Here is a 16,375-nt window from a genome sequence, read left to right on the forward strand (position 1 = left end):
GCCTCCAAAGCCACAGAGGAACCCTGTCTCGAACACCCCCCCTAAAAAAATAACAAAAAAAGATGAACAAAAAACATGTATGACACTGAACTCAAATAAGGCATGGCAACAAACACCTCTAACAATAGTACTTGGGAAGCTTGAATTAGGAAGATGGTGAGTTTAAGGACAGCCCAGGATATACAGTGAGTTCCAGATTAGAGTAGGTATAGAGCAAGACCTTGTCTCAACATTAAGTTCAACCATATACATGCAGGAAACAAACTACATCAAAAAGCTAATAACTGACAATCTCTAGAATATCAGAATTTTTCTTTTTGACACTGTTTTCATGAGTGGAGAAAAAAATAAAATGATAAAGTACCTTTATAAACAAAAAATGAAAAAAACCTAGGGGATTAGATTTAAAGCATTTCATTATCCCTCAACAGCCTAAAAGACCATAACTAGGGTTACTTATGACTGAGGTGAAGAATTGTGTGCCACACACTGCTGGCATAGAAGCACACCTTGCTGAACATTGTATGCCATGGCATTCCTAGTCATACTGGAAGGAAGCCAGCCTGCCAAACTTGCACGCTGAGGTTTTGTTCCTTTGTGCTTGACATCCTCCCCATCCCAGATGATATCATCTTCCCAATGCAGTTGTGTCACCATTAAGAAGTTCTCATCTGCCAGAAGATCAATGCCATTGCTTTCTTCAAATTTCCTTAATTTCTGTACAAGTAGAAAGAATAATAAATCAGTTACTGTTCAAAGCTCCCAATCCAGATCTTAAATGATTCATTATAATCACAGGTGGCACTTTGCCAGACTTAGTGTCAAATATTTGCAATCCTAGAACTCGGGAGATAGAATTCCAATTTTGGGTTGAGAGTCTGGGATACATAGTGGGACCATGTCTCAAAAAGCAAAAGATGGGCCCAGCATTGGTGCTGGTGCACACCTTTAATTCTAGCACTGGGGAGGCAGAGGCAGGTGGATTTCTCTGAGTTCAAGGCCAGCCTGGTCTACAAAGCAAGTGCCAGGAAAGGCTCCAAACCTCACAAAGAAACCCTGTCTCTAAAAACAAAACACAAAACAAAACAAAAAATCCAAGGGTTGAGAATGTAGCTCAGTGGTAAGATTACTTGCCCTGCATGTGCAACACCCTGGGATCAATCTTCAATACAGAAAAAAAGTGATGTTCTACTTATGCAAAGTACCTGATAAGAAAAAAAAATCTGCCTTTTCTCCAACTCTTACCTTGGAACAGCACCCATTCCAAAAACAGAATCCTTAGAATAAAGCTTATTTATATGAGGATATTAATATGCAAATCTTCTACTAAAGACTCTACCCAAGAACTTCTCAGCTGAGAAGTTAGTAAAAATTATAGAATCCCAAGCACATTGAGTCCTCTCTTACATACCAGAATTGCTTACCGTCATCATTTTGCATTTTATTGCAGGTTCATGTTCATTCTTCCTCATTTTGAAGCCATAGTCAAACCCACTGCCATCTTCAGGGACACCTAGCATATCGTACCACAGCCGAGCAGGTCCATAACGCCATTCTGCCACTCTTGGTTTGGTATCCATTACTTTATCTGCGTCTCCAGTTGACTGGGAAAACTTGGACTCCATAGGAGCCATCATTGTGATCTGTAACAGAATCAAAGATGTAGAGGTGGGGCTTCCCTATTCCAGATAACCAAAAACTACAGAAAATTAACAATCATAAGGAAACTTAGAGGAACCACAAGGATGATTCCTGAACAGGAATTTTTACCTGGAGTTAGAATATGAAAAACAACAGAAGTATATCATGGCATGCTCTGTCCACGAGTCATAGCTTTATATTTAGCAATGCATCACCATCTACCCTGCCCCACCAAATATTTCTCTGTTACAACAGGAAAGGTGAGACCACTGCATTTAATTCATAATTACTCATTGATAATTAGCAAAGAACTCTTTTTTTGTTTTTTTTTTTTTGAGACAAAGTTTCTTTATGTATTCCTGGCTGTCCTGGAACTCACTTTATTGACCAGGCTGGCTCTGAACTCACAGAGATCCACTTGCCTCTGCCTCCCAAGTGCTGGGATTAAAGGCACATGCCACCAAGCCCAGCTAGCAAAGAACTCTTAATGTTAAAGTGTTAGTTCCAACTTTGACACAAGGTAGAGAGCTTTCTACATGCCCCCATGTCTACTTTGCCTACTTCATCATCAGAGAGACATTGCTCTGGAGGTGGAGGTGGAGCATAGTCATAGTTCCACAGAGATTTCTGGTTGACTTCTAATTCTACTGAGCACTCCTCCTCCTGGATCTGCTCTTCCTGAATAAGCTCACGGTGCTTCTTTTTCCTCTTTCTCCGAGCACTCCTCCAAACAGATGGGACATTCTTCCCTGGTCCAAAAAGACGTAAAAAGCGTAACACCTAGAACATAGAACATACTATTATGTCAGAGATTTGGTGTCTGAAAAACTCTCCAGTGATCTATTCAATTGCAGAGGAGAAAATGAAGGAGTGCTAGGTTCAGACCATGAAAGTATTGTCTCTCAGTAAGACAATTTCTTTTTCCCCCTTTTCTTTTTCGTGTGGTACTTACACTTTGAACCTAGGGACTTGCACTCTACCAGTGAACTAAATTCCTAGTCTTTAGCTTTGTTTTATTTTTGTTTTCTGAGACAGGGTTTCACTATGTAGCCTTGGCCTGGAACTCTGTGTAGAACAGGATGGCCTCAAACTCACGAGATCCTCTTGCCACTGCCTGGGCTTAAAGGCATACACCACCATGCCTGGCTAATCTTTAACTTTTAAGACAGGGTCTTACTAAGATGCCCAGGTTGCTCTTCAACTAACTCTGAAATCCAGGAAGCCTTGAACTTATGGTCCTCCTTCCTTAGCTCCCCTAGTAATTGGGGTCATACATCTATACTACTAGGTCTGATATGATAGTTTGAAAGAGAATGGCCCCCATAGACAAATATATTTGAATGCTGTGTTCCCAGTTAGCGGAACTATCTAAAGGATTAAGGGTGTGACCTTATTGGAGGTGTGTCACTTGGGGTGGGTTTTGAGGTTTCAAAAGCCCAGGCCAGGCCTAGTGTCACTCTTTCTCTGCCCACAGATCTGGATTTAGGCTCTGAGGTAGGTGCCATGCCTGCCACTGTGCTCCCTACCATGATGTGCATGGATTAGCCCTCTGAAACTGTAAGCAAGCCCCCAATTAAATGCTTTCCTTTAAGTTGTGTTGATCATGTGTCTCTTCATAGCAACAGAACAATGGCACTTGGTTTACTTTCTATTCTAATGGGAAACTTAAGTTATTTTATTTATTTTATTTATTCATGTACACACACACACACACACACACACACACACACACACACACACACACACACACACACACACACAGAGGCACGCACGCACAGGTATACATGCCATAATACATGTGTGGAAGTCAAAGGACAAATCTCAGGAGTTGGTCCTCTCCAACCAACTTGTGGGATCCAGGGAGTAAACTCAGACCCTCAGGCATGCATGCAAGTTCCTCTACCCAATGAACCATCTCACCAGCCACTGACACGACAATTTTGTTGTTGTTTTTTGAGACAGGGTCTCTCTACATAGCCTTGGCTGTTCTGGAATTCACTATGTAGACCAAGCTGGCCTTGAACTCACAGCAATACACCACCACGCCTGGCAACTGGACAATTTTTAATGCAAACATTCTAAGCCACATTTCCTATGAATACATACAACTTCAAAATATGATCTAATACAGTAAAAAAAGTTCCTATACAAACAATTATCTGTCACTGAATAAGGACATCATTAAATCTCATGCACTGTATATTCAGCATTATAACAACAGAACTTGGAATCTGGAAGAAGTCAGTTTTCATTATGGACATTCTCCATACAAAGTACCTTTCCAGGCCTAAATTCTGGAAAAAGTTCTGTGACACTTGGCAACAGCTTGGTGGCATCATGCTGCATAATCCCAGCCAATGGTAGAGTCAGCTTTCCATCCTTAGATTCTGCCTGTGCTGCTTCCTGTGGTCCCATCTCAGATTCTGAGTCAGAGGAACTACTGAAGTCCACTTTCTCTGAGGCCAAAGAGGAAGGGGCAATGATGGAGGGCAAGATGATGCCTTCTCCATCTTCAGACACTGCAACAAGGAAGAGAAACCCCTTGGCATGTAACTGTGAACACATTTCCTCAAATTCAGCCAACATCCCCTTCTAAGCTAATATGCATGGCTCTGTGGCAGGGGATATAGTCCCAAGCACCCAGATTACTAGTATGCAGCCCAAAAAACTTATTCAACTTATTATTTCCCACCATCCCCAACTCACCTTGGACCTGGTACCCTAGGGTTGTGATGAAAGAAAACAAACACTATTACTACAATTTACTACTTTCCATAAATGACCAATATTGTGCCCAATACTGTGATTAGTAGCAAAATTTAATATAATATACAATACTCCACATTAATCAGGCACTGTTCAGTTCACTTCAGGGATCTGTAAGATGTAAAATTGTAAAGCCCACAGAAAAACAAAAAATAAATTCCACACACATAAATAACATTTACCTTGCAAACTAAAGGAAATGGCCAGAGAACCAACTGGAGGAATTTAGGTTAACATAAGCCTGAAAATATAGAAGACTGCCAGGAGTTGGCAGAGCATGCCTTTAATCCTAGCACTTGGGAGGCAGAGGCAGGTGGATCTCTGTGAGTTCGAGGCCAGCCTGGTCTACAGAATGAGTTCCAGGACAGTCAGGGCTATGCAGATAAACCCTGTCTTAGGGGAAAAAAAGTAAGAAAGAAAGTCTTGGAGGAACAAAAATATGTGATAGCTTTTGGCGATATCTTGCCGGTACAAATAAAGCCTGTCTGAAGGTCAGAGAATGGAGCTTGCCACTAGTTAACCATAGAAGTCTTGAGGTCTGTACAGACAGACAGGAAGGGAGATGGCTTAGCAGAGAAGATATAAAGGGGCAGAAACAGGAACTGGCTCTCTTGTCTGCTGAGATGCTAAGGTGTGGCTTTGGCTTGCTCCTTCTTCTTTCTGATCTCTCAGCATTTTCCTCTATATCTGATTCTGGATTTTTATTATTTAGACCAATTAAGAACTCCATTTATGGCTCATACATGTAATACCAGCACTGAGAAAGCAGAAACAGAAGGATTGCTACAAGTTTGAAGGCAGCCTGGCTATTATACAGAGTTCTAGGAAGGGGCTTCATAGTAAAACCCTGTGTCAAAAAAAATATTGGGAAACTCAACAAAAATTCCTGGGTTCTATTCCTGGATCTTCTGAATCAAACACTCCATAATAACCAAGTATCTGTATTTTACTTTTTACAAGACTCTAGGTAAATGTGTTGGACAGCCTAATTTGAGAAACACTGTGTTAAATTATTACTTATTGACTGTGTGCTATTGAACATTTTAAAAGGAAACTTTCCTTTTTTAAATTTATTTATTATGTATACAGTCTTCTGCCTGCATGCAGGCAGAGGGCACCAGATCTCATTCAAGGCGTTTGTGAGCCACCATGTGGTTACTGGGAATTGAACTCAGGACCTCTGGAAGAACAGTCAGTGCTTTTAACCGCTGAGCCATCTCTCTAGCCCAAAAGAAAACTTTCTATTCAATATCAGTATTTGACACCATATGATTTTTTTTCTGGAAGTGCCATCCTTTTCTAAGAGTGTTTTTAAAAGTCCCTTAAGCATGCCAAAAGCCTGGTTTAATGAATATAAACTCATTCTTAAAAGAAAAGTAGACAGTCTTTACTTACCACCAGTAAGACAATCTTGGTCCTTTTCCTTTTTCACTGGTCCTGGGGGTGGAGGTGGGGGAGGCATCAACTTGCAATCAATATCTTCACAATCAGCATCATAGTCATCTTCATCATAATCTGCTAAAAATCAAGGTAATCTCAATATGAAGAATTCTATACAATACCTCTGAGCACCCTTCAAATCTCAAGAATTTAAAGCACTGCAGAAGTACTATGTACCTTTTAAGAACACACAGAAGAATCTTCTCTATGTGTGTAACATGTCTTTAATCTCAGCACTCGGGAGACAGAGGTAGACAGCTTTCTGAGTTTGAGGCTACCAGTACTACATAGTAAGAACCTATCTCAAAAAAAAAAAATTAAAAATACATAGAATATGTAGCTTCTGCCTTCAGAAATATATGGTTTGGTCCAATGTTCATCTCTCACATAGGGTATGAGAGCTCCCAGGAACTGTGTGAAAACTTTTGATCAATTGCTACTTTTCCTGATCATACTGGGTTTTGTTTTACACTTTATTCAATCTCCTAATTTAATATTCTAAAATAAAAAAGCATTTTAGTTGGGGGTGGTTGTAGGGGAGGATAGGAGGGAGAAGGGAACTGGGATTGTCATGTAAAACAATCTTGTTTCTAATTGAAATAAAAAAATCTGAAAAAAAAGAAAAGTAAATCCCTAGTATTCTCATACTATTGTCAGCTGTTATAAAGGTATTAAAGACTGTGTCACAGGGCTGGAGAGATGGCTCAGAGGTTAAGAGCATTGACTGCTCTTCCAGAGGTCCTGAGTTCAATTCCGAGCAACCACGTGGTGGCTCACAACCATCAGTTATGAGATCTGGTGCCCTCTTCTGGTGTGCAGAAGATATACATGGAAGCAGAATGTTGTATACATAATAAATAATATATATATATATATATATAGACCATGTCACGTTTTATACTAAAAAAACTGCATTTTAACTTTATCTTCTGTGTGAAGATAATTAACAAAAGACCATATCATACATTCATTTACCCTTCCAGATCTAGAGATGCAATGACTTAAATTAGTAAACACATTTATCTAGAGAGGCTAATACGTTTTAGAAGTTTCGCTAATCCTTTTATCTCAATATTCCATGATGACTAAGTATTTTAGGCACAAATTAGTGGCTCTCTGCCAAAGCTATTCAAAATTTCCCCCAATCACTATATAATTCTGCCTGAGCACTTAGCATCTTTCAACTTCCCAACAGAATAGGAAATCCAGTTATTTAATTGAACTTTTATCACCTCCAGAAATGAAGTGCAAAGTAAACAAAATGATAGTTTCTGTTATATTTTCATCTGTTTTTCAGTAAGCAAATAGTTAAATTTCTTGCCTTTCTTTCTAGATAGAAAATAAGTGTGATCAGTCATTATCACCACAATGTAGGATCATGCTAGACATTTTTGAAACACAGGAATACAGCAGGGATGCCAAAAAACACCCATAAGAAATAAGCATGTTTGCCAGGCGTTGGTGGCGCACGCCTTTAATCCCAGCACTTGGGAGGCAGAGGCAGGCGGATCTCTGTGAATTCGAGGCCAGCCTGGTCTCCAGAGAGAGTGCCAGGATAGGCTCCAAAGCTACACAGAGAAACCCTGTCTCGAAAAAAAAAAAACCAAAAAAAAAAAAAATGTTTTGTTTTTTCCAGTCAGTGTTTCTCTGGTAGTCCTGGAACTTACTCTGTAGACTAGTGTGGCCTTGAACTCAGAGCTCTCCTTGCCTCTGCCTTCTGAGATTAAAATGCTGAGATTAAGGTATGTGCCACCACACCTGGCTAAAGATTTGTTATGTACTTTATGTATATGGGCACTTTGTCTGCATGTACATCTGTATACCAGAAGAAAGCATTGGATCCCATTATAGATGATTGTGAGCTACCACATGGTTGCTGGGAATTGAACCTGGGTCTTCAGGAAGAATAGCGAGTCCTCTTAACCACTGAGCCATCTCTCCAGGCCCCATTATTTTGTTTCGACAAAAGGACTCATGAAACCTAAGTATTGGGATTACAGGCACATACTATCTAGCTGGTCCAAATATTCTTTTGTTCTAAATATTTCCCTTTTCTTTCTTTTTTTGTTTTTTTTTTTTTGGTTGTTGTTGTTTTGAAACAGGGCTTCTCTGTGTAGCTTTTGAAGCCTGTCCTGGAACTCACTCTATAGACCGGGCTGGCTTCGAACTCACATAGATCCACTTGCCTCTGCTTCCCAAGTGCTATATTTCCCTTTACAACAATCATCCTAACCAGTCAGTATGGTGGAACATGCCTGTAATCCCAGCACTTTAGAATTAGAGGCTGTATGATTATGTGTTCAAGGCTGGTCTGTATTGACATCCTGCCTCATGACAGTAACAAAAAAGCCACCAAGGAGCAGGAAAGATGGTTCAGTGGATAAAGGCACCTACCACCAATCCTAACAACCCAAGAGTTTGATTCCCCACAGCCCACACAGGAGGGGAGAACTGATTCCTTCAAGCTGCCTTCTGACTTTTTTGTCGGGACATATGCTTCCAACACACAAAATAAATAGATTTAATTTAAATAAATAAATTTAAATTAAATTTTTCTGCTGGGCCCAGCAGAAAAAAAGCAAATATTGTTCTTGCAGAAGACCTAAGGCAGCTTACAATCTTCTGTGATTCCAGTTCCTGGGGAATCTGAAATGTTCTTCTGACCTCCAATTTTAATTAAAAAATGCCTTGAAGAAAAGTCACACCATACAATAAGACTCACATAGGAGGTTTATTAGAAAAGGAGAGAGAAAGGGCAGAAAAAGGGGCAGGGGTGGGGAGCAGAGAATGGTCCTTGGGGACAAGAGTGGTGAAAGAGATAGAGGGAAAGGGAGAGAGAAAGATGGGAGATGGGCAGAGCCTTTTTAAAAGGGGAAGTAGTGAATGTGCATAGGTGGTACTCTTAGTGTCTGCAGCTAAAGGTTCAGATCCTGTCTGAACCCAAAGGGCAGGCCAGTACAGATGCCTGAACACCAAGGGAACCATGCACACACCCACAAAAATAAAAACATCCTTTTAAAATATAAGACATGACTCTTTTAAAGGGGGGAACTCTTTTAAAGTAGAGGGAATTGGAGAGATGACTCAGTGGTTAAGAGCACTGGCTACTCTTCTTCCAGACAACCTGAATTTTCATTTCTAGTACCCACATGGTGGCTCACAACCACCTCTAACTTCAGTTCCAGCACATCTAATTGGCATCTGTGGACAATGCACAGACATACACAAAGGCAAAAACGCCACTACACATAAAAGTAAATTAATTTAAACAAAAAAGCCACCAAGAGTCAATGAGACAGCCCTCTGGATAAAGGAGTCTACTGCACAAGCTTGGCCATCTGAATGAGTTCAACCCATAGGGCCCATGTAGAGATGGAAGGAAATAACCTAATCCACAAAGTTGTCCTCTGATCGCTATACATGTGCTGTGGTGCACACACAAAATAATAATCACCCTTATTAATCCTTGTAGGTTTTTTTTTGAGACCAGGTCTCTATATGTATCCCTGGCTGTCCTGGAACTTTCTATGTAGATAAGACTACCCTCAAATTTAGAAATCCATTTACCTCCTCTTCCTCCCAACCTACTAATTGAAGTCCAGATATACATGTTTTGTCCTGATTTACCTTATTTCTACAATTCTACCACATGTTGGCTGCCCAAAGGAAACTTTCCAGTCAGATTACCAACTCTTATTTGTGTTTAGTAGATGATTTTCCATCACGTGACCACAAACTTCAATTTCCAAAAAGCATTACCATTTCATTAATTATAAAAGAAAACTGGGGGATTACTATCAATGACAAATTCAAGTGTCAGATAATAAATGAAATATGGAGTTGGGATTGCAACCTTTAGTATTCTTACCCAGAAATCTGTTCTTTCCATTCTACGACACTATTTAAGAATCACATCGGCTAGCAACTCTTTATGACATCAAATCTCAAATAATGTATGCATAAAGAAGCTACAAAATATTTTTAAATCACAAGGCCCCAATTTTCTTTGAAAATATGGAATGCTTCATGAATTTGCATATCATTCTTGCACAGGGGCCATGCTAATCTTCTCTGTATCATTCCAACTTCAGTGTATGCGCTGCTGAAGCGAGCACTACAAAATTTGTTTTATCCTTGGTTTTTCCTACTTAGGATTATGTCTCCCATATCTTAAAAAAAACTGCTGAGGCCTAATAGCACATGCCTTTAATCCCAGTACATGGGAGGCAGAGGCAAGAAGAGCTCTGTGAGTTCTAGGCCAAGCATAGTGGCATATTCTGTAATCCCAGAACTTGAGAGGTAGAGGCAGTATTATCAGGAGTTCCAAACTAACCTTAGCTACATACATACTAATTTTGAGGCCTACATGGGACCCTGACTAAAAGTAGCTGATGGAAGCAGAAGCAGATCCCCACAGCTAAACACTGAGCCAAACTCCTGGAACCCAGTTGTAGAGAGGGAGGAGAAATAAGCAAAGGGGTCAAGACCAGACTGGTGAAACCCACAGAAACAGCTGACCTGAACAAGTGGGAGCTCATGGACCCCAGACTGATAGCTGGGAAACCAGCATGGGACTGTTCCAGACCCCTTGAATGTGGGTGTCATTTTGGAGACCTGGGCAATCTATGGGACCTCTGGTAGTGGATCAGTATTTATCCCTAGTATATTAATGGACTTTGGGAGCCTACTCCACGTAGAGTGATAGTCTCTCAGCCTAGACAGATGGGGGAGGGTCTAGGCCCTGCTCCAAAAGATACAACAGACTATGATGATCCCCCATGGAAGGCCTCACCCTTCCTGGGGAGCACATAGGGGATGGGATAGGGGGTCGGTGGGAGGGAAAGGGAACTGGGATTGACATGTAAAACAAGCTGGTTTCTAATTTAATTTAAAAAATATTTCAAAGAATCATGAAAAAATAAAATAAAAGCAGAAATATGACGGTATAGACTTTAATCCCAGCACTCTGAAGGCAGAGAGCAAAGAGACAAACAAACCTCTTCCAATTCTGGGATTTATTATTTATTCTTATTTTATGTGCATTGGGGTTTTGCCTACATGTATGTCTGTGTGAGGGTGTCAGATCTTGGATCTACAGACAGTTGTGAGCTGGTGTACATATTGAGTTCCAGGACAGGCAGAAATATGTAAAAAGACACTGTCACCAAAACACAAAAACAAAGAATCACCTGAGTGACAAAGAGGTTGCAAGCTCCCCATTGTCTGTTGATATCTTCTGCTCTCATCTTCTGCCACCTCATTGATGTCTGAATAGTCCACAGCATCTTCTCTACTTCTAATCCATCCTATGGATAAAAAGGAGGTATCTTAGCCGGGCAGTGGTGGCGAACACCTTTAGTCCCAGCACTCAGGAGGCAGAGGCAGGCAGATCTCTCTGAGTTCGAGGCCAGTCTGGTCTACAGAGCTAGTTCCAGGACAGACTCCAAAGCCACAGAGAAACCCTGTCTCAAAAAACCAAAAAAAGGAGATCTCAAGAAAAAGCACATAATTCTCAATTACTTAAATAATTCCCACTTAAAAATACATGTACAATAGCTAGCCTCCTCCCCTGACCCACACTATACTCCCCATGGCCCACACTTCACCTTCATCATTTACCAAGGCACCATCAGTCCCAGTCAATTCTTCATTTGCTGTGAGTTCAGTGATCAGGCTGCCCAGTCCCAAAGCCCCCAAGCCTGCAAGATGCTTCTTACATTCCTGAAAAAGGCACAGCACGAGAGTCGAAAGTAACAACTAAACTTGAAGGTCCTGCACAAGGTTTATTTCCCTTGCTCATAACAAAATAACAAATCCATTTGACAAATGATTCAACAATTTTCTCAAAGGAACATCGCATGCAAAAATTGTATAAACTCTATATAGGTTGGATCCAAACAACACAGGTTCCATCCTTAGTTCTGGCTTTGGGGGCATTCCAGATCAACGACAGCCAGAAAAACAGGCCTCCAAGAATCCTTAAAAAAGCTCTCATACAGTAACAGGTCTGATAACTTTATGAGGTTTAACTTATTTTTCCCACCAAGCAAGTAGAATTTTACCTTCAAACCAAACACCTCTGCATCAGTATCAGTGACTGGTACGTAGCCGTTTTTCTGTTTTTTTTTCTCTCTCTTTTTTTTGTTTTTTTTTTTTTCTTTCGAGACAGGGTTTCTCTGTGTGCTTTGGAGCCTATCTTGGCACTCGCGCTGGAGACCAGGCTGGCCTCGAACTCACAGAGATCCGCCTGCCTCTGCCTCCCGAGTGCTGGGATTAAAGGCGTGCGCCACCAACGCACGGCCGTTTTCATGTTTTCTCCGTATTTTTCCTCAGAGTTGAGCGCGGATGCGCGCACCCGCGCGCGCGCTCTCTCTCTCTCTTTCTCCCTCTGTCTCCCTACTATTCCTCAAATCATGAGGAGGTATTCTCTCCGCCCTCAGAACAGGCTGTAACACCCTCTACCACCGTTTCCTAAACAGCTTCCACTCCTCCACCCGTTCTCCCTAGCCACACCACCCTCCGCCTCAGGCCCACGCCCAAGCCTCACATCGTCCAAGACGCTTTCGCCCTCCAGCTGCCCTGCTCCGTTGATGTTGCCGAACAGGAACCCGGTCAAAGAAAAAGGGCCTCCTCCAGAGGAATCTTCATCGCTGTCCGTGTCTGACATGATGGCGGCAGGCCTACCGGCACCGGTTGCAGGCAACAGCATAGCCCAGCCTGGTCCCATCGGCCGGAAACAAGTACGTCAGTCGCACGATAGTGACTTGCTCAGCTCCCTGACCCTACCAGATTCTACCGGAAGTTGAAAAGAAAAAACAGGAAAGACCGGGCTGTCGCTCGAGACCCGAGGTTCAGGAGTACTACTTCACTACCTGTTTTTGATTGGTCTACCGAACATCAGGAGGCTGGGTAGTGGAAGGTGGTTGGTCAAAGGAACCGTTCTGTCCCGCCCACCGGCTGCGCGGGAACGTCCTGGTTGCTAGGGCAAGAGAAGCAGATTTTCCTCCAATAAGAAAGAAGTTCCGAGGTCACACGACCTATGCCCCCTGAAAACCTCGGTTCACCGGCTACAATACACGGAAGTAAGGATTTTAACCGGATCTTCCGGTTTGTGCCGTTCCCCGAAGGAACGTCTGGCTCTGAATTGCCAGAGGTAGGAATGCTAATTACTTATTTTGACCGTACGTTTCCCCATAGCAAAATGTGAAGCTTAGTCTCGCATTCGGGAGGCTGAAACAAGCGGATGTTTGTGAGTTCGAGTCCAGTCTGGTCTACGTAGTGAGTTCCAGGACAGCCAGGACTGTTAAACAGAGAAATCCTGTCTCGAAAAACAAAAATAAAAAAGTAAAGCTTAGTAAAATAAGCAACCGAAACTTCGATATTTGCATTTATTAACATTTTCATAGGTTTTAAAAAAGTATTCTGCCGGGCGGTGGTGGCGCACACCTTTCGTTCTCATAGATTTTAGTTTTCATAGTTTTTATTTATTTTTTTAATTAGACACAAGCTATTTTTCTTTTCTTTCTTTTTTTTGGGTTTTTGAGACAGGATTTCTCTGTGAAGCAGTCCTGCAACTCGCTCTGTAGAGCAGACTGGCCTCGAACTCACAGAGGTCCGCCTGCCTCAGCCTCCTGAGTGCCACCAACGCTGGGCCGTTTTCATGGTTTTTAAAAGATTATTCTGCGGGGCTGTGGTGGTGCACGCGTTTAATCCCAGCAGTCGGGAAGCAGATGCAGGCAGATCTCTGTGACTTCAAGACCAGTGTGGGAGCGAGTGCCAGGACAGACTCCAAAGCTACACAGAGAAACCCTGTCTCGAAAAACTAAAAAAAGAGAAAGAAAGAGAAAATGAAAAAATATTTATTCTTATTTTATGCACATTGGTGGTTTTTCCTGCATGTATGTCTGTGTGAGGGTGTGGTATTCCCAAGAACTGGAGTTATAAACAGTTGTGAGCTGCCATGTGGTTGCTGGGAATTGAACTTGGGTCCTCTAGAAGAGCAGCCAGTGCTCTTAACGGCTGAGCCATCTCTCCAGCCCCATAGTTTTGTTTTTTAGAGCGTTTGTGGGCAAAACTCTAGCTAGGGTTGATCCCCAGCACCAAAATAAACATTTAAAAGCTGGGAGAGAGACGAGAAACAAAAGAGGGAGAGAAAGTAAGTATACAGGGTTGGGGGATACAGTTCACTGTCTGGGTACTTGCCAGCATGGGTGAGTTCTAGGACCTAGGTTCAATTCCCAGTACTTAAAAAAAAATCACTTATTTTTCTGAGTATAGGTAGCTGAGTTAGGCTTGTCTCTGAAGCCAACACCAACCTGGTGTACATAAGTTCCATCTAGACCCTGTCTAAAAAATTTAAGTACATATTTGTTCTTCACTTCTAAAAATAGACATCTACATTATCATACAGTTAACATTTAAATTTCTAGAGTTGTTGGAATTGAAGCACCTGTTTCCAATCCTAGAATTTATTCAAGGTTCCTACTTTGCTTTTGTTGTGCATTTGTTTTGAGACAGAATCTCACTTAAGTTTCCCAGGCCTACCCTTGAATTTTCTATTATTTGCCTCAGTTTTCAAGTAACTGAATTTATGGGACCTTTTATTTTTAAGGTTTATTTTATTTTATCTATTTATTTATTTACTTTGGTTTTTGTTTTGCCAGACAGGATTTCTCTGTAGCCCTGGCTGTCCTAGAACTTGCTCTGTAGACCAGGCTGGTCTTGAACTCAAAGAGATCAGCCTGTCCCTGCCTCCCCAGTGCCGGAATTAAGGGCGTGCACCACCTCCTCCTGGCCTATTGGCTAGAGGTCTTTTAAAGGGGTCCTTTGTACCTGGCCTAACCAGGGTACTGTCTGAGTGATTCTGCCAGGTGATGGGAAGGCCAGCATAATGCCTGAATCCTTATAATAGTGGCGCAAGCTTTTAATCATAGCACTCTGAAGGCAGACACAGGCCGATCTCTGTGAGTTTGAGGCCAGCCTGCTCTCCACAACGAGTTCCAAGACAACCTCCAAAGCAATACAGAGAAACCCTGTCTTGGAAAAAAAATAAAACTGTTTCTCTAGACAAAGAAACACTTAATATATATTCAATTTGGACTTTGGTCCAGCTGAGTGGTCTTTGGGTCTCTACCCCCCCCCCAACACAAGTCTGCCTAAGCCTTCATAGGTAACTGAAATGCTGCATTTTAGTATTTAAAAGTCAATAGGATAATATTGCTATACTAATATTTAAAAAAAGATATTAGGGTGTGGTTGTAAACACCCTTAGTCCCAGAACTTAAGAGGTAGAGGAAGGAGGATCAGGAATTCAAACTGACTTTGGCTACATAAGTGTAGGGAGCCGGTTCCTGCATTATCCATTACAATAATGGTGCCTGAAGACACCAAGATGTAAATTACTTCACAGGCGCTGGGTAATCTCCATTCCTTTGATCTCTGCCTATCCCGTGGCTCATTTGGCCTGAGGAGCTGAAGCCATTCATAGGGTAACACGTCCCAGGCGGCTGGCCAGCCTTTATAAGGGATGGTTTTCTTGGTTCAGTGTCTCCGCTCTGGTAAGCTTATGCTCTCCCCTCACAAGATGCATTAAAAGCTTGTCTGCAGAAGGATCCGAGTGTCCTGCGTGTATTTCTTGCCGCCCGAGAAAATACAGCGCGCGCGGGACACATAAGACTCTAAAAAATCAAATTATAAAAAACAAAGTACCAAGATATAGTTTCTCTGTGAGTGTGGTACTAGGGATTTAGCCTAGTGCCTCATTCATGCCGTACCCACAGCTCCTGGTTTGTGTGTGTGTGTGTGTGTGTGTGTGTGTGTGTGTGTGTGTGTGTGTGTGTGTGTGTGTGTGTGTGGAGGAGTTATTTATAGTATTGGGGATTGAACCTTCTCTCACTTTTTTCCCAGACAGGATTTTTCTGTGTAACGGTCCTAGCTGTCCTGGACTCACTTTGTAGACCACCCGGCTACATTTTTAATTTTTAAGATAGGATCTTCCTAGGTTTCCCAGGCTAGTCTTGAACTCACTGTGTATGTAGCCTACGCTGGCTCCCCTGGAGCCTGAATTACAGATGGTTGTGAGCCACCTAGTGTGGGTACCCGTAACCGAATTCAGGTTCTCTGAAAGAGCAGCAAGTGCTCTTTTAACTACTGAGTTACCTCTCCAGCCCCCTGGGATGATCTTTTTAAACATACCTTCTAGTAGTTATTCACTATACTATATTGCCTCTTGGGTGGTTGTGCTGGAGGAAAAGCAGATTCAATGAGAGGTAGATAGAGGCTTGTAGTATGTGGAAAGGGTCTTTGGGCCTGGCAGTGGTGGTGCACACCTTTCGTCCCAGCACTTGGGAGGCAGAGGCAGGCAGATCTCTGTGAGTTCGAGACCAGCCTGGTCTACAAGAGCTATTTCCAGGACAGCCTCCAAAACCACAGAGAAACTCTGTCTCGGAAAAAGAAAGAAAAAAAAAAAGAAAGGAATTTTAGGTATTATCAGTGTTACAAAATGCTTATCTATTTTTGTTTACTTATT

General features: G+C 42.0%; 1 protein-coding gene and 1 non-coding gene across 8 annotated transcripts in view; both read right to left on the bottom strand.

Moving 5' to 3' along the window:
• Taf1 (TATA-box binding protein associated factor 1) overlaps positions 1-12,653 on the bottom strand; it is a 74,901-nt gene extending 62,248 nt beyond the window's left edge. For 4 of the 7 annotated variants that reach the window (XM_035449825.1, XM_035449826.1, XM_027431772.2 and 1 more), the window contains exons 1-8: positions 12,395-12,653; positions 11,454-11,568; positions 11,037-11,153; positions 5,803-5,925; positions 3,919-4,160; positions 2,203-2,421; positions 1,425-1,643; positions 510-717 (exon numbers count right to left, since the gene is read on the bottom strand). In XM_035449825.1, coding sequence (XP_035305716.1) covers positions 510-717; positions 1,425-1,643; positions 2,203-2,421; positions 3,919-4,160; positions 5,803-5,925; positions 11,037-11,153; positions 11,454-11,568; positions 12,395-12,574 — 1,423 coding nt within the window. In that variant the 5' untranslated portion in view covers positions 12,575-12,653. The remainder of the gene's footprint in view (positions 1-509; positions 718-1,424; positions 1,644-2,202; positions 2,422-3,918; positions 4,161-5,802; positions 5,926-11,036; positions 11,154-11,453; positions 11,569-12,394) is intronic. The other 3 variants (XM_027431775.2, XM_027431773.2, XM_027431774.2) reach the window with 3 other exon arrangements.
• On the bottom strand, positions 9,856-9,962 carry LOC113837520. Its single transcript, XR_003488149.1, has one exon. It is a non-coding gene; the product is annotated as a U6 spliceosomal RNA (small nuclear RNA).
• Positions 12,654-16,375: the final 3,722 nt, after the last annotated feature.

Source organism: Cricetulus griseus, chromosome X, assembly GCF_003668045.3.
Source record: "Cricetulus griseus strain 17A/GY chromosome X, alternate assembly CriGri-PICRH-1.0, whole genome shotgun sequence".
Taxonomy (NCBI): Eukaryota; Metazoa; Chordata; class Mammalia; order Rodentia; family Cricetidae; genus Cricetulus; species Cricetulus griseus.